The following is a 27988-nucleotide window of genomic DNA, read 5'->3' on the forward strand; positions in this document are numbered from 1 at the left end:
TAGAGGAAACCGCATTGGGAGCAGTGAATGCAGTAGACTAAATTGAAGGAGATGCAAGTGAAGTGCTGCTTCACCTGAAAGGAGTGTTTGGGTCCTTGGACGATGAGGAGGGGAGAAGTAAAGGAGCAGGTGTTGCACCTTCTGCGATTGCATGAGAAGGTGCCATGGGAGAGGGCTGAGGTGTTGGGGGTGTTGGAGGAGTGGACCACGGAGTCCCGGAGGGAACGGTCCCTACAGAATGCTGACAGTGGGGGTGAAGGAAAGATGTGTTTGGTGCTGGCAACATGCTGGAGTTGGCAGAAATGGCGGAGGATGATCCTTTGAACACAAAGGCTGGTAGGGTGCTAAGTGAGGATACGGGGGACTCTAACATGGTTCTGGGAGGGAGAGGACAGTGTGAGTGCAGAGGCATGGGAAATGGGTCGGACACTGTTGGGGGCCCTGTCAACCACAGTGGGTGGGAAACCTCGGTTAAGGACAAATGTTTCGGGTGTTTAGAGAGGGGGTGGATTGGGGTGAAACCACTTTTCTCAATTTCTCACTGAATTCTCCCCCATTTCCCATCCTGACTGTTGGGTGTTGTAGTGTGATATTGGGTGAGGGGATGAGATGCTGAATTCTGGAGCTCCTGAACACGTCAGTGATTCGATTCTGATGGAGAGGTAGAGAGAGAAAGGCTGGAAATGTTTGAATATGAGAGAGAGAAAAACGGACTGAGAGAGAGATATTAGAGACAGAGAGAGATGGACATAAATAGAAGTGGTTTAGAGTACACTTGATGAGAAGATTTAATGGTGATTGAACGTGGTCACTTTGTCTGTTCCTCCCTTTCAGGTACATGCGGAGCTTGTCTCTCTGCGCCGTAAACAGGACGAGGCCATCACTGAGATCGAGACACTCAAACTGACCAATCAGGAGCTGGGGAGTCGGCTGGAGCAGATCCAACAGGAGCTTCAGGAGGCCCGGGATCAGCTGGTGGCTCAACAGGAGGAAGCAGCTCACCGAGAGGAGAAAGAAGGGTAAGAGAACCCCAGGAGGATTTGTGTCCCATGGGGCATTTGATCATCTCAGTCATTCTCCATCCCTGTATCCTCCAATCCGATGTCACACAAAAATTTCCAGCTCCTTTCCCAGGACACACATTATTAACTGCTTTGTCCTCCAATCTCTGTCACCCACAACACCATGGGACACAAATTACAGCAAGTTGTAAATTGGAGGTTGAATTCCTGAATTCTCTCCCAGCAGCATTCCACAGGAACAGTGATGGAGCATTCAACACATGGAGCCTCTTCACACATTCCATTCATTCATGTCCTCATCCAATAAGCTCTTCCATTGAATTATTTTGGGTTTCCTTCTCCCATTGGTATTGGAACCTCTTCCTCTGCACTGAAAACAGATAAAAAGTCCTCATCTAACATCTGACGGCCCACACATTGCTGACCTTACTTTGTTGGTCGTACATGTGACTCCAGGCCGAAACCAATGTAGTTAACTCCTAAATCCCATCTGAAAGAGGCTAGCAATGCACACTGCCATACCAAAACCATGACAAAAAAGTCAAAAAAGAATAAAAGCAGAAGCAGCACCCTGCATCGTCCTAGGCACTGGAAACAACAAATTCATGCACAGCCCCGTTGACCCTACAAAGTTCCCCTTACTACCACCTGGGGACTTGTGCCAAAATTGGGAGAGCTGTGTCACAGTGTAATCAGACAACAGGCTAACATTTCATAGTCACTGAATGATAACTTACAGCCAATGTCCCAGACACCACCATCACCACCCCTGGGTGTGTCTTGTCCCACCAGAAGGAGAAACCAACCTGAAGTGGTGACACAGTGATATACAGTCGGGAAGAAATTGCTCTGGACTCCATGAAGTCTCATGGCATCAGATTAAACATGGGCACGGAAACCTCTGACTGTTTACGACCTGCTGCTCACCAAAACCCACCCCACCCGACCCCCTCCACGCAACCACCACCCCCACCTCTCAGTTGCCTCCTCTATTTTGAACACCAATTGGAAGAATCATTGAGGTTGATAATGACACAGAATATACTCTGGATGGGGGTCATTAATGCCCATCAGCAAGTGTATCTCAATAGCACCACTACTGAGCTTGTTCATCGAGTCCTGAAGGACATAACTGCTAGAATGGGGCAGCAGCAGCTGGCGAGAGAACCAACAAGAGGGAAAAACCCCTGCTGGTTGGAATCATCCCTAACACAAAAGAAGATGGTTATGGTTGTTGGAGGTCAATATTCTCAGTCCCAGGACATCAGTGCAGGAGTTCCTCAGGTTAGTATCCTCAGCCCAACCATCTTCAGCTGCTTCACCAATGACCTTCATTTCATCTGAAAGGTCAGAAGTGGGGTTGTTCGCAGATGATTGCACAATGTTCACCTTTCCTGACTCCTCAGATACTGAAGCAGTCCATGTCCAAATGCAGGCAGACCCGGACAATATCCAGGATTGGGCTGACAAGTGGCAAGTAACATTTGTGTCACACAAGTGTCAGGCAATGACCATCTCCAACAAGAGAGAATCTAACCATTGCCCCTTGACATTCAATGGCATTACCATCACTGAATCTCCCATTATCAACATCCTGGAGGTTACCATCAACCAGAACCTGAACTGGACCAGCAATATAAATACTGTGGCTGCAAGAGTAGGTGAGAGGCTAGGAATTCTGAGATGAGTAACTCACCTCCTGACTCCCCAAATTATGTCCACCATGTACCTGGCACAAGTCAGGAGTGTGTGGAATAATCTCCACTTGTCTGGATAAGGCCAGCTCCCACAACACTCAAGAAGTTTAATACATCCAGGGCAATGCAGCCCACTTGATTGGCACCACATCCACAAGTATTCATTCCTTCCATCACCGACGTACGTTGGCAGCAGTGTGTAGCATCTGCAAGATGCACTGCAGGAACTCACCAATGATCCTTCTAAACCCACATCTAGAAGGACAAGGGATGAAGGTACATGGGAATGCCACGACCTGCAAATTCCCCTCCAATCACTCCCCATCCTGACTTGGAAATATATCACCATTCCTTCACTGTCACGGGGTTAAAATCCTGGAACTCTCTCCCTAGCAGCACTGTGGGTGTACGTTCAGCAAATGAACTGCAGCGGTTCAAGAAGGCAGCTGACCACCACTTGAAAAGGGCATTTAGGGATGGGCAATAAATGCTGGCCTAGCCAGCAAGGCCCACATCCCATGAAAGCATTTTTAAAAATTCAATAAATGTCTCCAGGAAGCCTTCTCCCTGTTACTGTCACTGACACTCTCTCCCTGTCTGATTCTTTGGTTTTATTACAGAGAGCAGGATCAATCTCCCGGCAGTGACAGATGGCGTTCCGTTGAAGCTGATCCACAGGTAATAAGGGATGGACACAGCAGGGAATAGGGGGTGAATTCATTCACAGTCCGTGTGTGTCTGAGGGTGAGATCTGGGACATGGACAATAATCAGAGGGAGAGCAGTGAGGGTTCATGTACCATCACTGGGTTCAGACAGTGGGCAGGGGCTGACTGCCAGGGATGGAGTCACACTGACTGTGGATGAGAATCAGGATTGGGAAGCAGGAGAAATAATGGCAGAATCTTCCAAACTGATTCACAGACACTCGGTGGGCGATGCGTCTGATAGGGTGTTCGCAGGAGACAGAACGTTTCTTCATTGCTCAACCATTATTTCATTATTTAATATTCCCTGTAATTGTGACAGATGTTTGGTTGCTGTTCGAGGACCATAGTTTTGGGTAAAGGCAAAATATTACAGATACTGGAAATATGAAACAAAAACAAAAAATGCTGGAAAAACTCAGCAGATCTGACAGCATCTGTGGAGCGAGAGACAGAGTTAATGATTCGAGTCGGTATGACTTCTTCAGAGCTAAAGAGAGATAAAAATGTGTTGAAATGTATAGTGTTTAAGGAGGCTGGAGCAGGTGAAGCTGGATAGAAGGTCAGGCTTAGTTGGGGGCAAAGGAGAGATTGTGAAATATGTCACAACAAAAGGACAAAGTGTTGTTAGTAGTGGTGGTTCTGGCTAAAGAAGGTGCTAATGGTGACATTAAGAGTGGAAAGCAGAATGTGATAATGGCCGGACCAGGGTAAGCTCTCTGGAAAGTGATAGACGTCCTGAGTGGGGGTGGGGGGAGAGGAGGGGACGGTGCTGGGAAAAAAGATCGAAAAGGCTAAAAGCTGAGGATAAAACAATGAATAAAAATGAAAATAAATTTAAAAAATAATAATCGTGAAAGTAAGTGGAAAAAAAATAAAATACAGAAAAATAAAAATATATAAATGAATATAGAAAAATGAGCAATCAAAATGAAGTGATGATGGAGGAGAGAGTGCATGACCTGAAGTTGTTGAACTCAATGTTAAGTCCAGAAGGCTGTAAAATGCCTAATCAGAAGATGAGGTGCTGTTCCTCCAGTTAACGTTGAGCTTCACTGGAACATTGCAGCAGGCCAAGGACAGACATGTGGGCATGAGAGCAGGGTGGAGTGTTGAAATGGCAGGCGACAGGGAGGCCTGGGTCATGCTTGCGGACAGACCGAAAGTGTTCTGCAAAGTGGTCAGCCAGTCTGCGTTTGGTCGCTCCAATGTAGAGGAAAACGCATTGGGAGCAGTGAATGCAGTAGACTAAATTGAAGGAGATGAAAGTGAAGCGCTGCTTCACCTGAAAGGAGTGTTTGGGTCCTTGGACGATGAGGAGGGGAGAAGTAAAGGAGCAGGTGTTGAATCTTCTGCGATTGCTTGGGAAGGTGCCATGGTTGAGGTCTGTGGTATTGGGGGTGATGGAGGAGTGGACCACGGAGTCCCGGAGGGAACGGTCCCTACAGAATGCTGACAGTGGAGGTGAAGGAAAGATATGTTTGGTGCTGGCATCATGCTGGATTTGGCAGAAATTGCGGAGGATGATCCTTTGAACACAGAGGCTGGTAGGTTGCTAAGTGAGGATACGGGGGACTCTAACATGGTTCTGGGAGGGAGTGGACAATGTGAGTGCAGAGGCACGGGAAATGGGTCGGACACTGTTGAGGTCCCTGTCAACCACAGTGGGTGGGGAACCTGGGTTAAGGAAGAACGTTTTGGGTGTTTAGAGAGGGGGTGGATTGGGGTGAAACCATTTTTCTCAATTTCTCACTGAATTCTCCTCCATTTCCCATCCTGACTGTTGGGTGTTGTAGTGTGATATTGGGTGAGGGGATGAGATGCTGAATCCTGGAGCTCCTGAACACGTCAGTGATTCGATTCTGATGGAGAGGTGGTGAGAGAAAGGCTGGAAACGTGTGAATATGAGAGAGAGAAAAACACACTGAGAGAGAGATATTAGAGACAGAGATAGATGGACATAAATAGAGGTGGTTTAGAGTACATTTGATGAGAAGATTTACTGGTGATTGAATGTTGTCACTTTGTCTGTTCCTCACTCTCAGGTACAGGCGGAGCTTGTCTCTCTGCGCAGTAAACAGGACGAGGCCATCACTGAGATCGAGACACTCAAACTGACCAATCAGGAGCTGGAGAGTCGGCTGGAGCAGATCCAACAGGAGCTTCAGGAGGCCCAGGATCGGCTGGTGGCTCAACAGGAGGAAGCAGCTCACCGAGAAGAGAAAGAAGGGTAAGAGATCCCCAGGAGGTGTTGTGTCCCATGGGGCATTTGATCATCTCAGTCATTCTCCATCCCTGTATCCTCCAATCCGATGTCACACATATATTTCCAGCTCCTTTCCCAGGACACACATTATTAACTGCTTTGTCCTCCAATCTCTCTCACCCACAACACCATGGGACACAAACTACAGCAAGTTGTAAGTTGGAGGTTGAATTCCTGAATTCATTCCCAGTAGTATTCCACAGAATCAGTGATGGAGCATTCAACACATGGCGCCTCTTCACACATTCCATTCTTTCATGTCCTCATCCAATAAGCTCTTCCATTGAATGATTTTGGGTTTCCTTCTCCCATTGGTATTGGAACCTCTTCCTCTGCACTGAAAACAGATAAAAAGTCCTCATCTAACATCTGAAGGCCCACACACAGCTGACCTTACTTGGTTGGTCGTACATGTGACTCCAGGCTGACAGCAAGGTGGTTAACTCTTAACTCCCATTTGAAAAAGGCTAGCAAGTCACACAGCCATACCAAAACCATGACAAAAAGGTCCAAAAAAGAATAACAGCAGAAGCAGCACCCAGCATTGACCTAGGCACTGGAAACAACAAATTCACGCACAGCCCCGTTGACCCTGCAAAGTTCCCCTTACTACCACCTAGGGACTCGTGCCAAAATTGGGAGAGCTGTGTCACAGTGTAATCAGACAACAGGCTAACATTTCATAGTCACTGAATGATACCTTACAGCCAATGTCCCAGACACCACCATCACCACCCCTTGGTGTGTCTTGTCCCACCGGAAGGAGAAACCCACCTGAAGTGTTGACACAGTGATATACAGTCGGGAAGAAATTGCTCTGGACTCCATGAAGTCTCATGGCATCAGATTAAACATGGGCACGGAAACCTCTGACTGTTTACGACCTGCTGCTCACCAAAACCCACCCCACCCGACCCCCTCCACGCAACCACCACCCCCACCTCTCAGTTGCCTCCTCTATTTTGAACACCAATTGGAAGAATCATTGAGGTTGATAATGACACAGAATATACTCTGGATGGGGGTCATTAATGCCCATCAGCAAGTGTATCTCCATAGCACCACTACTGACCTTGTTCTTTGAGTCCTGAAGGACATAACTGCTAGAATGGTGCAGCAGAAGCTGGCGAGAGAACCAACAAGAGGGAAAAACCTCTGCTGGTTGGAATCACCCCTAGCACAAAAGAAGATGGTTATGGTTGTTGGAGGTCAATATTCTCAGTCCCAGGACATCAGTGCAGCTGTTCCTAGGGGTAGTAACCTCAGCCCAAACATCTTCAGCTGCTTCACCAATGACCTTCCTTTCATCTGAAAGGTCAGAAGTGGGGTTGTTCGCAGATGATTGCACAATGTTCACCTTTCCTGACTCCTCAGATACTGAAGCAGTCCATGTCCAAATGCAGGCAGACCCGGACAATATCCAGGATTGGGCTGACAAGTGGCACGTAACAATCGTGTCACACAAGTGTCAGGCAATGACCATCTCAACAAGAGAGAATCTAACCATTGCACCTTGCCATTCAATGGCGTTACCATCACTGAATCTACCATTATCAACATCCTGGAGGTTACAATCAACCAGAAACTGAACTGGACCAGCCATATAAATACTGTGGCTGCAAGAGTAGGTGAGAGGCTAGGAATTCTGAGATGAGTAACTCACCTCCTGACTCCCCAAATTAGGTCCACCATGTACCAGGCACTAGTCAGGAGTGTGTGGAGTAATCTCCACTTGTCTGGATAAGGGCAGCTCCCACAACACTCAAGAAGTTTAATACATCCAGGGCAATGCAGCCCACTTGATTGGCACCACATCCACATGTATTCATTCCTTCCATCACCGACGTACGTTGGCAGCAGTGTGTAGCATCTGCAAGATGCACTGCAGGAACTCACCAATGATCCTTCTAAACCCACATCTAGAAGGACAAGGGCAGTAGGTACATGGGAATGCCACAACCTGCAAATTCCCCTCCAATCACTCCCCATCCTGACTTTGAAATATATCACCTTTCCTTCACTGTCACTGGGTTAAAATCCAGGAACTCTATCCCTAGAAGCACTGTGGGTGTACGTACAGCACAGGAATTGCAGCGGTTCAAGAAGGCAGCTCACCACCACCTTGAAAAGGGCATTTAGGGATGGGCAATAAATGCTGGCCTAGCCAGCAAGGCCCACATCCCATGAAAGCATTTTTAAAAATTCAATAAATGTCTCCAGGAAGCCTTCTCCCTGTTACTGTCACTGACACTCTCTCCCTGTCTGTCTGATTCTTTGGTTTAATTACAGAGAGCAGGATCAATCTCCCGGCAGTGACAGATGGCGTTCCGTTGAAGCTGATCCGCAGGTACTAAGGGATGGACACTGCAGGGAATAGGGGGTGAATTCAGTCACAGTCCGTGTGTGCCTGAGGGTGAGATCTGGGACATGGACAGTAACCAGAGGGAGAGCAGTGAGGGTTCATGTACCATCACTGGGTTCAGAAAGTGGGCAGGGGCTGACTGCCAGGGATGGAGTCACACTGACTGTGGATGAGAATCGGGATTGGGGAGGAGGAGAAATAATGGCAGAATCTTCCAAACTGATTCACAGTCACTCGGTGGGCGATGTGTCTTATAGGAAGTTCACAGGAGACAGAACGTTTCTCCATTGCTCAAACATTATTTCATTATTAAATGTTCCCTATAATTGTGACAGGTGTTTGGTTGCTGTTCGAGGACCATAGTTTTGGGTAAAGGCAAAATATTGCAGATGCTGGAAATATGAAACAAAAACAAAAAATGCTGGAAAAACTTAGCAGATCTGACAGCATCTGTGGAGAGAGAGACAGAGTTAATGATTCGAGTCGGTATGACTTCTTCAGAGCTAAAGAGATGTAAAAATGTGTTGAAATGTATAGTGTTTAAGGAGGCTGGAGCAGGTGAAGCTGGATAGAAGGCCAGGCTTAGGTGGGGGCACATGAGAGATTGTGAAATATGTCACAAACAAAAGGACAAAGTGTTGTTAGTAGTGGTAGTTCTGGCTAAAGAAGGTGCTAATGGTGACATTAAGAGTGGAAAGCAGAATGTGATAATGGCCGGACCAGGGTAAGCTCTCTGGAGAGTGATAGACGTCCTGAGTGGTGGTGGGGGGAGGGGACGGGACGGTCCTGGGAAAAAAGATCGAAAAGGCTAAAAGCTGAGGATAAAACAATGAATAAACTGAAAATAAATTTAGAAAATAATAATCGTGAAAGTTATTTGAAAAAAATAAAATAAAGAAAAATAAAAATATATAAATGATATAGAAAAATGAGCGATCAAAATGAAGTGAGGATGGAGGAGAGAGTGCATGACCTGAAGTTGTTGAACTCAGTGTTAAGTCCGGAAGGCTGTAAAATGCCTAATCAGAAGATGAGGTGCTGATCCTCCAGTTTGCGTTGAGCTGCACTGGAACATTGCAGCAGGCCAAGGACAGACATGTGGGCATGAGAGCAGGGTGGAGTGTTGAAATGGCAGGCGACAGGGAGGTCTGGGTCATGCTTGCGGACAGACCGAAGGTGTTCCGCAAAGTGGTCAGACAGACTGCGTTTGGTCTCTCCAATGTAGAGGAAACCGCATTGGGAGCAGTGAATGCAGTAGACTAAATTGAAGGAGATGCAAGTGAAGTGCTGCTTCACCTGAAAGGAGTGTTTGGGTCCTTGGACAGTGAGGAGGAGAGAAGTAAAGGCGCAGGTGTTGCATCTTCTGCGATTGCACGGGAAGGTGCCATGGGAGAGGGCTGAGGTGTTAGGGGTGATGGAGGAGTGGACCACGGAGTCCCGGAGGGAACGGTCCCTACAGAATGCTGACACTTGGGGTGAAGGAAAGATTTGTTTGGTGCTGGCATCATGCTGCAGTTGGCAGAAATGGCGGAGGACGATCCTTTGAACACAGATGCTGGTAGGGTGCTAAGTGAGGATACGGGGGACTCTATCATGGTTCTGGGAGGGAGAGGGCAGTGTGAGTACAGAGGCTTGGGAAATGGGTCGGACACTGTTGAGGGCCCTGTCAACCACAGTGGTTGGGGAACCTCGGTTAAGGAAGAAAGTTTTGGGTGTTTAGAGAGGGGGTGGATTGGGGTGAAACCATTTTTCTCAATTTCTCACTGAATTCTCCCCCATTTCCCATCCAACTGTTGGGTGTTGTAGTGTGATATTGGGTGAGGGGATGAGATGCTGAATCCTGGAGCTCCTGAACACGTCAGTGATTAGATTCTGATGGAGAGGTGGAGAGAGAAAGGCTGGAAATGTGTGAATATGAGAGAGAGAATAACAGACTGAGAGAGAGATATTAGAGACAGAGTGAGATGGACATTAATAGAGGTGGTTTAGAGTACATTTGATGAGAAGATTTACTGGTGATTGAACGTGGTCGCTTTGTGTGTTCCTCCCTCTCAGGTACAGGCGGAGCTTGTCTCTCTGCGCAGTAAACAGGACGAGGCCATCACTGAGATCGAGAAGCTCAAACTGACCAATCAGGAGCTGGAGAGTCGGCTGGAGCAGATCCAAAAGGAGCTTCAGGAGGCCCAGGATCGGCTGGTGGCTCAACAGGTGGAAGCAGCTCACCGAGAGGAGAATGAAGGGTAAGAGATCCCCAGGAGGTTTTGTGTCCCATGGGGCATTTGATCATCTCAGTCATTCTCCATCCCTGTATCCTCCAATCCGATGTCACACATATATTTCCTGATCCTTTCCCTGGACACACATTATTAACTGCTTTGTCCTCCAATCTCTCTCACCCACAACACCATGGGACACAAAATACAGCAAGTTGTAAATTGGAGGTTGAATTCCTGAATTCATTCCCAGTAGTATTCCACAGAAACAGTGATGGAGCATTCAACACATGGAGCCTCTTCACACATTCCATTCATTCATGTCCTCATCCAATAAGCTCTTCCATTGAATGATTTTGGGTTTCCTTCTCCCATTGGTATTGGAACCTCTTCCTCTGCACTGAAAACAGATAAAAAGTCCTCATCTAAAATCTGAAGGCCCACACACTGCTGACCTTACTTGGTTGGTCGTACATGTGACTCCAGGCTGACAGCAATGTGGTTAAAACTTAACTCCCATTTGAAAGAGGCTAGCAAGTCACACAGCCATACCAAAACCACGACAAAAAGGTCCAAAAAAGAATAACAGCAGAAGCAGCACCCAGCATTGACCTAGGCACTGGAAACAACAAATTCACGCACAGCCCCGTTGACCCTGCAAAGTTCCCCTTACTACCACCTAGGGACTTGTGCCAAAATTGCGAGAGTTGTGTCACGGTGTAATCAGACAACAGGCTAACATTTCATAGTCACTGAATGATACCTTACAGCCAATGTCCCAGACACCACCATCACCACCCCTTGGTGTGTCTTGTCCCACCGGAAGGAGAAACCCACCTGAAGTGGTGACACAGTGATATACAGTCGGGAAGAAATTGCTCTGGACTCCATGAAGTCTCATGGCATCAGATTAAACATGGGCACGGAAACCCCTGACTGATTACCACCTGCTGCTCAGCAATCCCCACCCCTCCGAACCCCTCAACCCAACCACCACCCCCACCTCTCAGTTTCCTCCTCTATTTTGAACACCAGTTGGGCGAATCATTGAGGTTGCTAATGACACAGAATATACTCTGGATGGGGGTCATTAATGCCCATCAGCAAGTGTATCTCAATAGCACCACTACTGACCTTGTTCCTTGAGTCATGAAGGACATAACTGCTAGAATGGGGCAGCAGAAGCTGGTGAGAGAACCAACAAGAGGGAAAAACCTCTGCTGGTTGGAATCACCCCTAGCACAAAAGAAGATGGTTATGGTTGTTGGAGGTCAATATTCTCAGTCCCAGGACATCAGTGCAGCTGTTCCTAGGGGTAGTAACCTCAGCCCAAACAAATTCAGCTGCTTCACCAATGACCTTCCTTTCATCTGAAAGGTCAGAAGTGGGGATGTTCGCAGATGATTGCACAATGTTCACCTTTCCTGACTCCTCAGATACTGAAGCAGTCCATGTCCAAATGCAGGCAGACCTGGACAATATCCAGGATTGGGCTGACAAGTGGCACGTAACATTCGTGTCACACAAGCATCAGGCAATGACCATCTCCAACAAGAGAGAATCTAACCATTGCCCCTTGACATTCATTTGCACTACCATCACTGAATCTCCCATTTTCAACATCCTGGAGGTTACCATCGACCAGAAACTGAACTGGACCAGCCATATAAATACTGTGGCTGCAAGAGTAGGTGAGAGGCTAGGAATTCTGAGATGAGTAACTCACCTCCTGACTCCCCAAATTATGTCCACCATGTACCAGGCACAAGTCAGGAGTGTGTGGAGTAATCTCCACTTGTCTGGATAAGGGCAGCTCCCACAACACTCAAGAAGTTTAATACATCCAGGGCAATGCAGCCCACTTGATTGGCACCACATCCACAAGTATTCATTCCTTCCATCACCGACGTACGTTGGCAGCAGTGTGTAGCATCTGCAAGATGCACTGCAGGAACTCACCAATGATCCTTCTAAACCCACATCTAGATGGACAAGGGCAGTAGGTACATGGGAATGCCACGACCTGCAAATTCCCCTCCAATCACTCCCCATCCTGACTTGGAAATATATCACCATTCCTTCACTGTCACTGGGATAAAATCCTGGAACTCTATCCCTAGCAGCACTGTGGGTGTACGTACAGCACACGAACTGCAGCGGTTCAAGAAGGCAGCTCACCACCACCTTGAAAAGGGCATTTAAGGATGGGCAATAAATGCTGGCCTAGCCAGCAAGGCCCACATCCCATGAAAGCATTTTTAAAAATTCAATAAATGTCTCCAGGAAGCCTTCTCCCTGTTACTGTCACTGACAATCTCTCCCTGTCTGTCTGATTCTTTGGTTTTATTACAGAGAGCAGGATCAATCTCCCAGCAGTGACAGATGGCGTTCCATTGAAGCTGATCCACAGGTAATAAGGGATGGACACAGCAGGTAATATGGGGTGAATTCAGTAACAGTCCGTGTGTGTCTGAGGGTGAGATCTGGGACATGGACAGTAACCAGAGGGAGAGCAGTGAGGGTTCATGTACCATCACTGGGTTCAGACAGTGGGCAGGGGCTGACTGCCAGGGATGGAGTCACACTGACTGTGGATGTGAATCGGGATTGGGGAGCAGGAGAAATAATGGCAGAATCTTCCAAACTGATTCACAGTCACTCGGTGGGCGATGTGTCTGATAGGAAGTATGCAGGAGACAGAATGTATCTCCATTGGTTAAACATTATTTCATAATTTAATGTTCCCTATAATTGTGACAGGTGTTTGGTTGCTGTTCGAGGACCATAGTTTTGGGTAAAGGCAAAATATTACAGATGCTGGAAATATGAAACAAAAACAAAAAATGCTGGAAAAACTCAGCAGATCTGACAGCATCTGTGGAGCGAGAGACAGAGTTAATAGTTCGAGTCGGTATGACTTCTTCAGAGCTAAAGAGAAATAAAAATGTCTTGAAATGTATAGTGTTTAAGGAGGCTGGAGCAGGTGAAGCTGGATAGAAGGCCAGGCATTGTTGGGGGCAAAGGAGAGATTGTGAAATATGTCACAAACAAAAGGACAAAGTGTTGTTAGTAGTGGTAGTTCTGGCTAAAGAAGGTGCTAATGGTGACATTAAGAGTAGAAAGCAGAATGTGATAATGGCCGGACCAGGGTAAGCTCTCTGGTAATTGATGGACATCCTGTGTGGGGGTGGGGGGAGGGGACGGGACGGGGCTGGGAAAAAAGATCGAAAAGGCTAAAAGCTGAGGATAAAACAATGAATAAAAATGAAAATCAATTTAAAAAATAATAATAGTGAAAGTAAGTGGAAAAAAATAAAATAAAGAAAAATAAAAATATATAAATGATATAGAAAAATGAGCGATCAAAATGAAGTGAGGATGGAGGAGAGAGTGCATGACCTGAAGTTGTTGAACTCAATGTTAAGTCCGGAAGGCTGTAAAATGCCTAATCAGAAGATGAGCTGCTGATCCTCCAGTTTGTGTTGAGCTGCACTGGAACATTGCAGCAGGCCAAGGACAGACATGTGGGTATGAGAGCAGGGTGGAGTGTTGAAATGGCAGGCGACAGGGAGGTCTGGGTCATTCTTGCGGACAGACCGAAGGTGTTCCGCAAAGTGGTCAGCCAGTCTGCGTTTGGTCTCTCCAATGTAGAGGAAACCGCATTGGGAGCAGTGAATGCAGTAGACTAAATTGAAGGAGATGCAAGTGAAGTGCTGCTTCACCTGAAACGAGTGTTTGGGTCCTTGGACAGTGAGGAGGGGAGAAGTAAAGGAGCAGATGTTGCATCTTCTGCGATTGCACGGGGAGGTGCCATGGGAGAGGGCTGAGGTGTTAGGGGTTTTGGAGGAGTGGACCACGGAGTCCCGGAGGGAACGGTCCCTACAGAATCCTGACAGTTGGTGTGAAGGAAAGATTTGTTTGGTGCTGGCATCATGCTGAAGTTGGAAGAAATGGCCGAGGATGATCCTTTGAACACAGAGGCTGGTAGGGTGCTAAGTGAGGATACGGGGGACTCTAACATGGTTCTGGGAGGGAGTGGACAGTGTGAGTGCAGAGGCACAGGAAATGGGTCGGACACTGTTGAGGGCCCTGTCAACCACAGTGGTTGGGAAACCTCGGTTAAGAAAGAAAGTTTTGGGTGTTTAGAGAGGGGGTGGATTGGGGTGAAACCATTTTTCTCAATTTCTCACAGAATTCTCCTCCATTTCCCATCCTGACTGTTGGGTGTTGTAGTGTGATATTGGGTGAGGGGATGAGGGGCTGAATCCTGGAGCTCCTGAACACGTCAGTGATTCGATTCTGATGGAGAGGTGGTGAGAGGAAGGCTGGAAATGTGTGAATATGAGAGAGAGAAAAACGGACTGAGAGAGAGATATTAGAGACAGAGATAGATGGACATAAGTAGAGGTGGTTTAGAGTACATTTGATGAGAAGATTTACTGGTGATTGAACGTGGTCGCTTTGTGTGTTCCTCCCTCTCAGGTACAGGTGGATCTTGTCTCTCTGTGCAGTAAACAGGACGAGGCCATCACTGAGATCGAGACGCTCAAACTGACCAATCAGGAGCTGGAGCGTCGGCTGGAGCAGATCCAAAAGGAGCTTCAGGAGGCCCAGGATCGGCTGGTGGCTCAACAGGAGGAAGCAGCTCACCGAGAGGAGAAAGAAGGGTAAGAGATCCCCAGGAGGTTTTGTGTCCCATGGGGCATTTGATCATCTCAGTCATTCTCCATCCCTGTATCCTCCAATCCGATGTCACACATATATTTCCTGATCCTTTCCCAGGACACACATTATTAACTGCTTTGTCCTCCAATCTCTCTCACCCACAACACCATGGGACACAAACTACAGCAAGTTGTAAATTGGAGGTTGAATTCCTGAATTCTCTCCCAGTAGTATTCCACAGAAACAGTGATGTAGCATTTAACACCTGGAGCCTCTTCACACATTCCATTCATTCATGTCCTCATCCAATAAGCTCTTCCATTGAATGTTTTTGGGTTTCCTTCTCCCATTGGTATTGGAACCTCTTCCTCTGCACTGAAAACAGATAAAACGTCCTCATCTAACATCTGACAGCCCACACACTGCTGACCTTACTTTGTTGGTCGTGCATGTGAATTAAGGCTGATAGCAATGTGGTTAACTCTTAACTCCCATTTGAAAGAGGCTAGCAAGACACACAGCCATACCAAAACCACGACAAAAAGGTCCAAAAAAGAATAAAAGCAGAAGCAGCACCCAGCATCGACCTAGGCACTGGAAACAACAAATTCACGCACAGCCCCGTTAACCCTGCAAAGTTTCCCTTACCACCACCTAGGGACTTGTGCCAAAATTGGGAGAGCTGTGTCACAGTGTAATCAGACAACAGGCTAACATTTCATAGTCACTGAATGATACCTTACAGCCAATGTCCCAGACACCACCATCACCACCCCTGGGTGTGTCTTGTCCCACCGGAAGGAGAAACCCACCTGAAGTGGTGACACTTTGATATACAGTCGGGAAGAATTTGCTTTGGACTCCATGAAGTCTCATGGCATCAGATTAAACATGGGCATGGAAACCTCTGACTGTTTACGACCTGCTGCTTACCAAAACCCACCCCACCCGACCCCCTCCACCCATCCATCACCCCCACCTCTCAGTTGCCTCCTCTATTTTGAACACCAATTGGAAGGATCATTGAGATTGATAATGACACAGAATATACTCTGGATGGGGGTCATTAATGCCCATCAGCAAGTTTATCTCAATAGCACCACTACTGACCTTGTTCATCGAGTCCTGAAGGACATAACTGCTAGAATGGGGCAGCAGAAGCTGGCGAGAGAACCAACAAGAGGGAAAAACCCCTGCTGGTTGGAATCATCCCTTGCACAAAAGAAGATGGTTATGGTTGTTGGAGGTCAATATTCTCAGGCCCAGGACATCAGTGCAGGAGTTCCTCAGGTTAGTATCCTCAGCCCAACCATCTTCAGCTGCTTCACCAATGACCTTCCTTTCATCTGAAAGGTCAGAAGTGGGGATGTTCGTAGATGATTGCACAATGTTCACCTTTCCTGACTCCTCAGATACTGAAGCAGTCCATGTCCAAATGCAGGCAGACCCGGACAATATCCAGGATTGGGCTGACAAGTGGCAAGTAACATTCGTGTCACACAAGTGTCAGGCAATGACCATCTCCAACAAGAGAGAATCTAACCATTGCCCCTTACCATTCAATGGCATTAACATCACTGAATCTCCCATTATCAACATCCTGGAGTTTACCATCGACAAGAAACTGAACTGGAACAGCCATATAAATACTGTGGCTGCAAGAGTAGGTGAGAGGCTAGGAATTCTGAGATGAGTAACTCACCTCCTGACTCCCCAAATTATGTCCACCATGTACCTGGCACAAGTCAGGAGTGTGTGGAAAAATCTCCACTTGTCTGGATAAGGGCAGCTCCCACAACACTCAAGAAGTTTAATATATCCAGGGCAATGCAGCCCACTTGATTGGCACCACATCCACAAGTATTCATTCCTTCCATCACCGACGTACGTTGGCAGCAGTGTGTAGCATGTGCAAGATGCACTGCAGGAACTCACCAATGATGCTTCTAAACCCACATCTAGAAGGACAAGGGCAGTAGGTACATGGGAATGCCACAACCTGCAAATTCCCCTCCAATCACTCCCCATCCTGACTTGGAAATATATCACCATTCCTTCACTGTCACGGGGTTAAAATCCTGGAACTCTATCCCTAGCAGCACTGTGGGTGTACGTACAGCACACGAATTGCAGCGGTTCAAGAAGGCAGCTCACCACCACTTGAAAAGGGCATTTAGGGATGGGCAATAAATGCTGGCCTAGCCAGCAAGGCCCACATCCCATGAAAGCATTTTTAAAAATTCAATAAATGTCTCCAGGAAGCCTTCTCCCTGTTACTGGCACTGACACTCTCTCCCTGTCTGTCTGATTCTTTGGTTTTATTACAGAGAGCAGGATCAATCTCCCGGCATTGACAGTTGGCGTTCCATTGAAGCTGATCCACAGGTAATAAGGGATGGACACAGCAGGTAATATGGGGTGAATTCAGTCACAGTCCGTGTGTGTCTGAGGGTGAAATCTGTGACATGGAGAGTAACCAGAGGGAGAGCAGTGAGGGTTCATGTACCATCACTGGGTTTAGAGAGTGGGCAGGGGCTGACTGTCAGGGATGGAGTCACACTGACTGTGGATGTGAATCGGGATTGGGGACCAGGAGAAATAATGGCAGAATCTTCCAAACTGATTCACAGTCACTCGGTGGGCGATGTGTCTGATATAAAAACAAAAAAACTGCGGATGCTGGATATCCAAAACAAAAACAGAATTACCTGGAAAAACTCAGCAGGGGTGGCAGCATCGGCGGAGAAGAAAAGAGTTGACGTTTCGAGTCCTCATGACCCTTTGACAGAACTAGATGTGTCTGATAGGTTGTTCGCAGGAGACAGAACGTTTCTTCATTGCTGCACCATTATTTCATTATTAAATGTTCCCTGTAATTGTGACAGGTGTTTGGTTGCTGTTCGAGGACCATAGTTTTGGGTAAAGGCAAAATATTGCAGATGCTGGAAATATGAAACAAAAACAAAAAATGCTGGAAAACCTTAGCAGATCTGACAGCATCTGTGGAGAGAGAGACAGAGTTAATGATTCGAGTCGGTATGACTTCTTCAGAGCTAAAGAGAAGTAAAAATGTGTTGAAATGCATAGTGTTTAAGGAGGCTGGAGCAGGTGAAGCTGGATAGAAGGCCAGGCATAGGTGGGGGGCAAAGGTGAGATTGTGAAATATGTCAGAAACAAAAGGACAAAGTGTTGTTAGTAGTGGTGGTTCTGGCTAAAGAAGGTGCTAATGGTGACATTAAGAGTGGAAAGCAGAATGTGATAATGGCCGGACCAGGGTAAGCTCTCTGGAAAGTGATAGACGTCCAGAGTGGGGTTGGGGGGAGGGGAAGGGACGGTGCTGGGAAAAAAGATCAAAAAGGCTAAAAGCTGAGGATAAAACAATGAATAAAAATGAAAATAAATTTAGAAAATAATAATCGTGAAAGTAAGTGGAAAAAAATAAAATAAAGAAAAATAAAAATATATAAAGGATATAGAAAAATGAGAGATCAAAATGAAGTGAGGACGGAGGAGAGAGTGCATGACCTGAAGTTGTTGACCTCAATGTTAAGTCCGGAAGGCTGTAAAGTGCCTAATCAGAAGATGAGGTGCTGATCCTCCAGTTTGCGTTGAGCTGCACTGGAACATTGCAGCAGGCCAAGGACAGACATGTGGGTATGAGAGCAGGGTGGAGTGTTGAAATGGCAGGCGACAGGGAGCTCTGGGTCATGCTTGTTGACAGACCGAAGGTGTTCCGCAAAGTGGTCAGCCAGTCTCCCTTTGGTCTGTCCAATGTAGAGGAAACCGCATTGGGAGCAGTGAATGCAGTAGACTAAATTGAAGGAGATGCAAGTGAAGTGCTGCTTCACCTGAAAGGAGTGTTTGGGTCCTTGGACGATGAGGAGGGGAGAAGTAAAGAAGCAGGTGTTGCACCGTCTGCGATTGCACGAGAAGGTGCCATGGGAGAGGGCTGAGGTGTTAGGGGTGTTGGAGGATTGGCCACGGAGACCCGGAGGGAACGCTCCCTACAGAATGCTGACAATTGGGGTGAAGGAAAGATGTGTTTGGTGCTGGCATCATGCTGCAGTTGGCAGAAATGGCCGAGGATGATCCTTTGAACACAGAGGTTGGTAGGGTGCTAAGTGAGGATACGGGGGACTCTAACATGGTTCTGGGAGGGAGAGGACAGTGTGAGTGCAGAGGCACGGGAAATGGGTCGGACACTGTTGAGGGCCCTGTCAACCACAGTGGGTGGGAAACCTCGGTTAAGAAAGAAAGTTTTGGGTGTTTAGAGAGGGGGTGGATTGGGGTGAAACCATTTTTCTCAATTTCTCACTGAATTCTCCCCCATTTCCTATCCTGACTCTTGGGTGTTGTAGTGTGATATTGGGTGAGGGGATGAGGTGCTGAATCCTGGAGCTCCTGAACACGTCAGTGATTCGATTCTGATGGAGAGGTGGTGAGAGGAAGGCTGGAAATGTGTGAATATGAGAGAGAGAAAAACGGACTGAGAGAGATATTAGAGACAGAGAGAGATGGACATAAATAGAGGTGGTTTAGAGTACATTTGATGAGAAGATTTACTGGTGATTGAACGTGGTCACTTTGTCTGTTCCTCCCTCTCAGGTACAGGCGGAGCTTGTCTCTCTGCGCAGTAAACAGGACGAGGCCATCACTGAGATCGAGACAATCAAACTGACCAATCAGGAGCTGGAGAGTCGGCTGGAGCAGATCCAACAGGAGCTTCAGGAGGCCCAGGATCGGCTGGTGGCTCAACAGGAGGAAGCAGCTCACCGAGAGGAGAAAGAAGGGTAAGAGATCCCCAGGAGGTTTTGTGTCCCATGGGGCATTTGATCATCTCAGTCATTCTCCAACCCTGTATCCTCCAATCCAATGTCACACATATATTTCCAGCTCCTTTCCCAGGACACACATTATTAACTGCTTTGTCCTCCAATCTCTCTCACCCACAACACCATGGGACACAAACTACAGCAAGTTGTGAATTGGAGGTTGAATTCCTGAATTCTGTCCCAGCAGTATCCCACAGGAACAGTGATGGAGCATTCAACACATGGAGCCTCTTCACACATTCCATTCATTGATGTCCTCATCCAATAAGCTCTTCCATTGAATGATTCTGGGTTTCCTTCTCCCATTGGTATTGGAACCCCTTCCTCTGCACTGAAAACAGATAAAAAGTCCTCATCTAACATCTGAAGGCCCACACACTGCTGACCTAACTTGGTTGGTCGCATATGTGACTCCAGGCCAACACCAATGTGGTTAACTCTTAACTCCCATTCGAAAGGGGCTAGCAAGTCACATAGCCATACCAAAACGACGACAAAAAGGTCCAAAAAAGAATCAAAGCAGAAGCAGCACCCAGCATCAACCTAGGCGCTGGAAACAAGAAATTCACGCACAGCCCTGTTGACCCTGCAAAGTTCCCCTTACTACCACCTGGGAACTTGTGCCAAAATTGGGAGAGCTGTATCACAGTGTAATCAGACAACAGGCTAACATTTCATAGTCACTGAATGATACCTTGCAGCCAATGTCCCAGACACCACCATCACCATCCCTGGGTGTGTCTTGTCCCACCGGAAGGAGAAACCCACCTGAAGTGGTGACAAAGTGATATACAGTCGGCAAGAAATTGCTCTGGACTCCATGAAGTCTCATGGCATCAGATTAAACATGGGCATGGAAACCTCTGACTGATTACCACCTGCTGCTCACCAATCCCCACCCCTCCGAACCCCCCAACCCAACCACCACCCCCACCTCTCAGTTGCCTCCTCTATTTTGAACACCAGTTGGGCGAATCATTGAGGTTGCTAATGACACAGAATATACTCTGGATGGGGGTCATTAATGCCCATCAGCAAGTGTATCTCAATAGCACCACTACTGAGCTTGTTCATCGAGTCCTGAAGGACATAACTGCTAGAATGGGGCAGCAGCAGCTGGCGAGAGAACCAACAAGAGGGAAAAACCTCTGCTGGTTGGAATCATCCCTAACACAAAAGAAGTTGGTTATGGTTGTTGGAGGTCAATATTCTCAGGCCCGGGACATCAGTGCAGGAGTTCCTCAGGTTAGTATCCTCAGCCCAACCATCTTCAGCTGCTTCACCAATGACCTTCCTTTCATCTGAAAGGTCAGAAGTGGGGATGTTCGTAGATGATTGCACAATGTTCACCTTTCCTGACTCCTCGGATACTGAAGCAGTCCATGTCTAAATGCAGGCAGACCCGGACAATATCCAGGATTGGGCTGACAAGTGGCAAGTAACATTCGTGTCACACAAGTGTCAGGCAATGACCATCTCCAACAAGAGAGAATCTAACCATTGCCCCTTACCATTCAATGGCATTAACATCACTGAATCTCCCATTATCAACATCCTGGAGTTTACCATCGACAAGAAACTGAACTGGAACAGCCATATAAATACTGTGGCTGCAAGAGTAGGTGAGAGGCTAGGAATTCTGAGATGAGTAACTCACCTCCTGACTCCCCAAATTATGTCCACCATGTACCTGGCACAAGTCAGGAGTGTGTGGAAAAATCTCCACTTGTCTGGATAAGGGCAGCTCCCACAACACTCAAGAAGTTTAATATATCCAGGGCAATGCAGCCCACTTGATTGGCACCACATCCACAAGTATTCATTCCTTCCATCACCGACGTACGTTGGCAGCAGTGTGTAGCATCTGCAAGATGCACTGCAGGAACTCACCAATGATGCTTCTAAACCCACATCTAGAAGGACAAGGGCAGTAGGAACATGGGAATGCCACGACCTGCAAATTCCCCTCCAATCACTCCCCATCCTGACTTGGAAATATATCACCATTCCTTCACTGTCACGGGGTTAAAATCCTGGAACTCTATCCCTAGCAGCACTGTGGGTGTACGTACAGCACACGAATTGCAGCGGTTCAAGAAGGCAGCTCACCACCACTTGAAAAGGGCATTTAGGGATGGGCAATAAATGCTGGCCTAGCCAGCAAGGCCCACATCCCATGAAAGCATTTTTAAAAATTCAATAAATGTCTCCAGGAAGCCTTCTCCCTGTTACTGTCACTGACACTCTCTCCCTGTCTGTCTGATTCTTTGGTTTTATTACAGAGAGCAGGATCAATCTCCCGGCATTGACAGTTGGCGTTCCGTTGAAGCTGATCCACAGGTAATAAGGGATGGACACAGCAGGTAATATGGGGTGAATTCAGTCACAGTCCGTGTGTGTCTGAGGGTGAAATCTGTGACATGGAGAGTAACCAGAGGGAGAGCAGTGAGGGTTCATGTACCATCACTGGGTTTAGAGAGTGGGCAGGGGCTGACTGTCAGGGATGGAGTCACACTGACTGTGGATGTGAATCGGGATTGGGGAGCAGGAGAAATAATGGCAGAATCTTCCAAACTGATTCACAGTCACTCAGTGGGCGATGTGTCTGATAGGTTGTTCGCAGGAGACAGAACGTTTCTTCATTGCTGAACCATTATTTCATTATTAAATGTTCCCTGTAATTGTGACAGGTGTTTGGTTGCTGTTCGAGGACCATAGTTTTGGGTAAAGGCAAAATATTGCAGATGCTGGAAATATGAAACAAAAACAAAAAATGCTGGAAAACCTTAGCAGATCTGACAGCATCTGTGGAGAGAGAGACAGAGTTAATGATTCGAGTCGGTATGACTTCTTCAGAGCTAAAGAGAAGTAAAAATGTGTTGAAATGCATAGTGTTTAAGGAGGCTGGAGCAGGTGAAGCTGGATAGAAGGCCAGGCATAGGTGGGGGCAAAGGTGAGATTGTGAAATATGTCAGAAACAAAAGGACAAAGTGTTGTTAGTAGTGGTGGTTCTGGCTAAAGAAGGTGCTAATGGTGACATTAAGAGTGGAAAGCAGAATGTGATAATGGCCGGACCAGGGTAAGCTCTCTGGAAAGTGATAGACGTCCAGAGTGGGGTTGGGGGGAGGGGAAGGGACGGTGCTGGGAAAAAAGATCAAAAAGGCTAAAAGCTGAGGATAAAACAATGAATAAAAATGAAAATAAATTTAGAAAATAATAATCGTGAAAGTAAGTGGAAAAAAATAAAATAAAGAAAAATAAAAATATATAAAGGATATAGAAAAATGAGAGATCAAAATGAAGTGAGGACGGAGGAGAGAGTGCATGACCTGAAGTTGTTGACCTCAATGTTAAGTCCGGAAGGCTGTAAAGTGCCTAATCAGAAGATGAGGTGCTGATCCTCCAGTTTGCGTTGAGCTGCACTGGAACATTGCAGCAGGCCAAGGACAGACATGTGGGTATGAGAGCAGGGTGGAGTGTTGAAATGGCAGGCGACAGGGAGCTCTGGGTCATGCTTGTTGACAGACCGAAGGTGTTCCGCAAAGTGGTCAGCCAGTCTCCCTTTGGTCTGTCCAATGTAGAGGAAACCGCATTGGGAGCAGTGAATGCAGTAGACTAAATTGAAGGAGATGCAAGTGAAGTGCTGCTTCACCTGAAAGGAGTGTTTGGGTCCTTGGACGATGAGGAGGGGAGAAGTAAAGAAGCAGGTGTTGCACCGTCTGCGATTGCACGAGAAGGTGCCATGGGAGAGGGCTGAGGTGTTAGGGGTGTTGGAGGATTGGCCACGGAGACCCGGAGGGAACGCTCCCTACAGAATGCTGACAATTGGGGTGAAGGAAAGATGTGTTTGGTGCTGGCATCATGCTGCAGTTGGCAGAAATGGCCGAGGATGATCCTTTGAACACAGAGGTTGGTAGGGTGCTAAGTGAGGATACGGGTGTCTCTAACATGGTTCTGGGAGGGAGTGGACAGTGTGAGTGCAGAGGCACGGGAAATGGGTCGGACACTGTTGAGGGCCCTGTCAACCACAGTGGGTGGGAAACCTCGGTTAAGAAAGAAAGTTTTGGGTGTTTAGAGAGGGGGTGGATTGGGGTGAAACCATTTTTCTCAATTTCTCACTGAATTCTCCCCCATTTCCTATCCTGACTCTTGGGTGTTGTAGTGTGATATTGGGTGAGGGGATGAGGTGCTGAATCCTGGAGCTCCTGAACACGTCAGTGATTCGATTCTGATGGAGAGGTGGTGAGAGGAAGGCTGGAAATGTGTGAATATGAGAGAGAGAAAAACGGACTGAGAGAGAGATATTAGAGACAGAGAGAGATGGACATAAATAGAGGTGGTTTAGAGTACATTTGATGAGAAGATTTACTGGTGATTGAACGTGGTCACTTTGTCTGTTCCTCCCTCTCAGGTACAGGCGGAGCTTGTCTCTCTGCGCAGTAAACAGGACGAGGCCATCACTGAGATCGAGACACTCAAACTGACCAATCAGGAGCTGGAGAGTCGGCTGGAGCAGATCCAACAGGAGCTTCAGGAGGCCCAGGATCGGCTGGTGGCTCAACAGGAGGAAGCAGCTCACCGAGAGGAGAAAGAAGGGTAAGAGATCCCCAGGAGGTTTTGTGTCCCATGGGGCATTTGATCATCTCAGTCATTCTCCAACCCTGTATCCTCCAATCCAATGTCACACATATATTTCCAGCTCCTTTCCCAGGACACACATTATTAACTGCTTTGTCCTCCAATCTCTCTCACCCACAACACCATGGGACACAAACTACAGCAAGTTGTGAATTGGAGGTTGAATTCCTGAATTCTGTCCCAGCAGTATCCCACAGGAACAGTGATGGAGCATTCAACACATGGAGCCTCTTCACACATTCCATTCATTGATGTCCTCATCCAATAAGCTCTTCCATTGAATGATTCTGGGTTTCCTTCTCCCATTGGTATTGGAACCCCTTCCTCTGCACTGAAAACAGATAAAAAGTCCTCATCTAACATCTGAAGGCCCACACACTGCTGACCTAACTTGGTTGGTCGCACATGTGACTCCAGGCCAACACCAATGTGGTTAACTCTTAACTCCCATTCGAAAGGGGCTAGCAAGTCACATAGCCATACCAAAACGACGACAAAAAGGTCCAAAAAAGAATCAAAGCAGAAGCAGCACCCAGCATCAACCTAGGCGCTGGAAACAAGAAATTCACGCACAGCCCTGTTGACCCTGCAAAGTTCCCCTTACTACCACCTGGGAACTTGTGCCAAAATTGGGAGAGCTGTATCACAGTGTAATCAGACAACAGGCTAACATTTCATAGTCACTGAATGATACCTTGCAGCCAATGTCCCAGACACCACCATCACCATCCCTGGGTGTGTCTTGTCCCACCGGAAGGAGAAACCCACCTGAAGTGGTGACAAAGTGATATACAGTCGGCAAGAAATTGCTCTGGACTCCATGAAGTCTCATGGCATCAGATTAAACATGGGCATGGAAACCTCTGACTGATTACCACCTGCTGCTCACCAATCCCCACCCCTCCGAACCCCCCAACCCAACCACCACCCCCACCTCTCAGTTGCCTCCTCTATTTTGAACACCAGTTGGGCGAATCATTGAGGTTGCTAATGACACAGAATATACTCTGGATGGGGGTCATTAATGCCCATCAGCAAGTGTATCTCAATAGCACCACTACTGAGCTTGTTCATCGAGTCCTGAAGGACATAACTGCTAGAATGGGGCAGCAGCAGCTGGCGAGAGAACCAACAAGAGGGAAAAACCTCTGCTGGTTGGAATCATCCCTAACACAAAAGAAGATGGTTATGGTTGTTGGAGGTCAATATTCTCAGGCCCAGGACATCAGTGCAGGAGTTCCTCAGGTTAGTATCCTCAGCCCAACCATCTTCAGCTGCTTCACCAATGACCTTCCTTTCATCTGAAAGGTCAGAAGTGGGGATGTTCGTAGATGATTGCACAATGTTCACCTTTCCTGACTCCTCAGATACTGAAGCAGTCCATGTCCAAATGCAGGCAGACCCGGACAATATCCAGGATTGGGCTGACAAGTGGCAAGTAACATTCGTGTCACACAAGTGTCAGGCAATGACCATCTCCAACAAGAGAGAATCTAACCATCGCCCCTTACCATTCAATGGCATTAAATCACTGAATCTCCCATTATCAACATCCTGGAGGTTACCATCGACCAGAAACTGAACTGGACCAGCCATATAAATACTGTGGCTGCAAGAGTAGGTGAGAGGCTAGGAATTCTGAGATGAGTAACTCACCTCCTGACTCCCCAAATTATGTCCATCATGTATCAGGCACAAGTCAGGAGTGTGTGAAATAATCTCCACTTGTCTGGATAAGGGCAGCTCCCACAACACTCAAGAAGTTTAATACATCCAGGGCAATGCAGCCCACTTGATTGGCACCACATCCACAAGTATTCATTCCTTCCATCACCGACGTACGTTGGCAGCAGTGTGTAGCATCTGCAAGATGCACTGCAGGAACTCACCAATGATCCTTCTAAACCCACATCTAGATGGACAAGGGCAGTAGGTACATGGGAATGCCACGACCTGCAAATCCCCCTCCAATCACTCCCCATCCTGACTTGGAAATATATCACCATTCCTTCACTGTCACGGGGTTAAAATCCTGGAACTCTATCCCTAGCGGCACTGTGGGTGTACGTACAGCACACGAACAGCAGCGGTTCAAGAAGGCAGCTCACCACCACCTTGAAAAGGGCATTCAGGGATGGGCAATAAATGCTGGCCTAGCCAGCAAGGCCCACATCCCATGAAAGCATTTTAAAAAATTCATTAAATGTCTACAGGATGCCTTCTCCCTGTTACTGTCACTGACAATCTCTCCCTGTCTGTCTGATTCTTTGGTTTTATTACAGAGAGCAGGATCAATCTCCCGGCAGTGACAGATGGCGTTCCGTTGAAGCTGATCCACAGGTAATAAGGGATGGACACAGCAGGGAATAGGGGGTGAATTCAGTCACAGTCCGTGTGTGTCTGAGGGTGAGATCTGGGACATGGACAGTAACCAGAGGGAGAGCAGTGAGGGTTCATGTACCATCACTGGGTTCAGAGAGTGGGCAGGGGCTGACTGCCAGGGATGGAGTCACACTGACTGTGGATGTGAATCGGGATTGGGGAGCAGGAGAAATAATGGCAGAATCTTCCAAACTGATTCACAGTCACTCGGTGGGCGATGTGTCTGATAGGGTGTTCGCTGGAGACAGAAAGTTTCTTCATTGCTGAACCATTATTTCATTATTAAATGTTCCCTGTAATTGTGACAGGTGTTTGGTTGCTGTTCGAGGACCATAGTTTTGGGTAAAGGCAAAATATTGCAGATGCTGGAAATATGAAACAAAAACAAAAAATGCTGGAAAACCTTAGCAGATCTGACAGCATCTGTGGAGAGAGAGACAGAGTTAATGATTCGAGTCGGTATGACTTCTTCAGAGCTAAAGAGAAGTAAAAATGTGTTGAAATGCATAGTGTTTAAGGAGGCTGGAGCAGGTGAAGCTGGATAGAAGGCCAGGCATAGGTGGGGGCAAAGGTGAGATTGTGAAATATGTCAGAAACAAAAGGACAAAGTGTTGTTAGTAGTGGTGGTTCTGGCTAAAGAAGGTGCTAATGGTGACATTAAGAGTGGAAAGCAGAATGTGATAATGGCCGGACCAGGGTAAGCTCTCTGGAAAGTGATAGACGTCCAGAGTGGGGGTGGGGGGAGGGGAAGGGACGGTGCTGGGAAAAAAGATCAAAAGGGCTAAAAGCTGAGGATAAAACAATGAATAAAAATGAAAATAAATTTAGAAAATAATAATCGTGAAAGTAAGTGGAAAAAAATAAAATAAAGAAAAATAAAAATATATAAAGGATATAGAAAAATGAGCGATCAAAATGAAGTGAGGACGGAGGAGAGAGTGCATGACCTGAAGTTGTTGACCTCAATGTTAAGTCCGGAAGGCTGTAAAGTGCCTAATCAGAAGATGAGGTGCTGATCCTCCAGTTTGCGTTGAGCTGCACTGGAACATTGCAGCAGGCCAAGGACAGACATGTGGGTATGAGAGCAGGGTGGAGTGTTGAAATGGCAGGCGACAGGGAGCTCTGGGTCATGCTTGTTGACAGACCGAAGGTGTTCCGCAAAGTGGTCAGCCAGTCTCCCTTTGGTCTGTCCAATGTAGAGGAAA

General features: G+C 47.2%; 1 protein-coding gene across 1 annotated transcript in view; it reads left to right on the forward strand.

The window, feature by feature from the left end:
• Positions 1–27988, forward strand: part of LOC121281737 (centrosome-associated protein CEP250-like) — a 199001-nt gene that overhangs the window by 84413 nt on the left and 86600 nt on the right. The window contains exons 24-35 of the mRNA XM_041194658.1: positions 835–1019; positions 3340–3397; positions 5471–5655; positions 7981–8038; positions 10109–10293; positions 12619–12676; positions 14749–14933; positions 17259–17316; positions 19537–19721; positions 22046–22103; positions 24175–24359; positions 26684–26741. Of these exons, the coding sequence (XP_041050592.1) occupies positions 835–1019; positions 3340–3397; positions 5471–5655; positions 7981–8038; positions 10109–10293; positions 12619–12676; positions 14749–14933; positions 17259–17316; positions 19537–19721; positions 22046–22103; positions 24175–24359; positions 26684–26741 (1458 nt within the window). The remainder of the gene's footprint in view (positions 1–834; positions 1020–3339; positions 3398–5470; positions 5656–7980; positions 8039–10108; positions 10294–12618; positions 12677–14748; positions 14934–17258; positions 17317–19536; positions 19722–22045; positions 22104–24174; positions 24360–26683; positions 26742–27988) is intronic.

This window comes from Carcharodon carcharias, chromosome 9 (genome assembly GCF_017639515.1).
Source record: "Carcharodon carcharias isolate sCarCar2 chromosome 9, sCarCar2.pri, whole genome shotgun sequence".
NCBI classification, from domain to species: Eukaryota; Metazoa; Chordata; class Chondrichthyes; order Lamniformes; family Lamnidae; genus Carcharodon; species Carcharodon carcharias.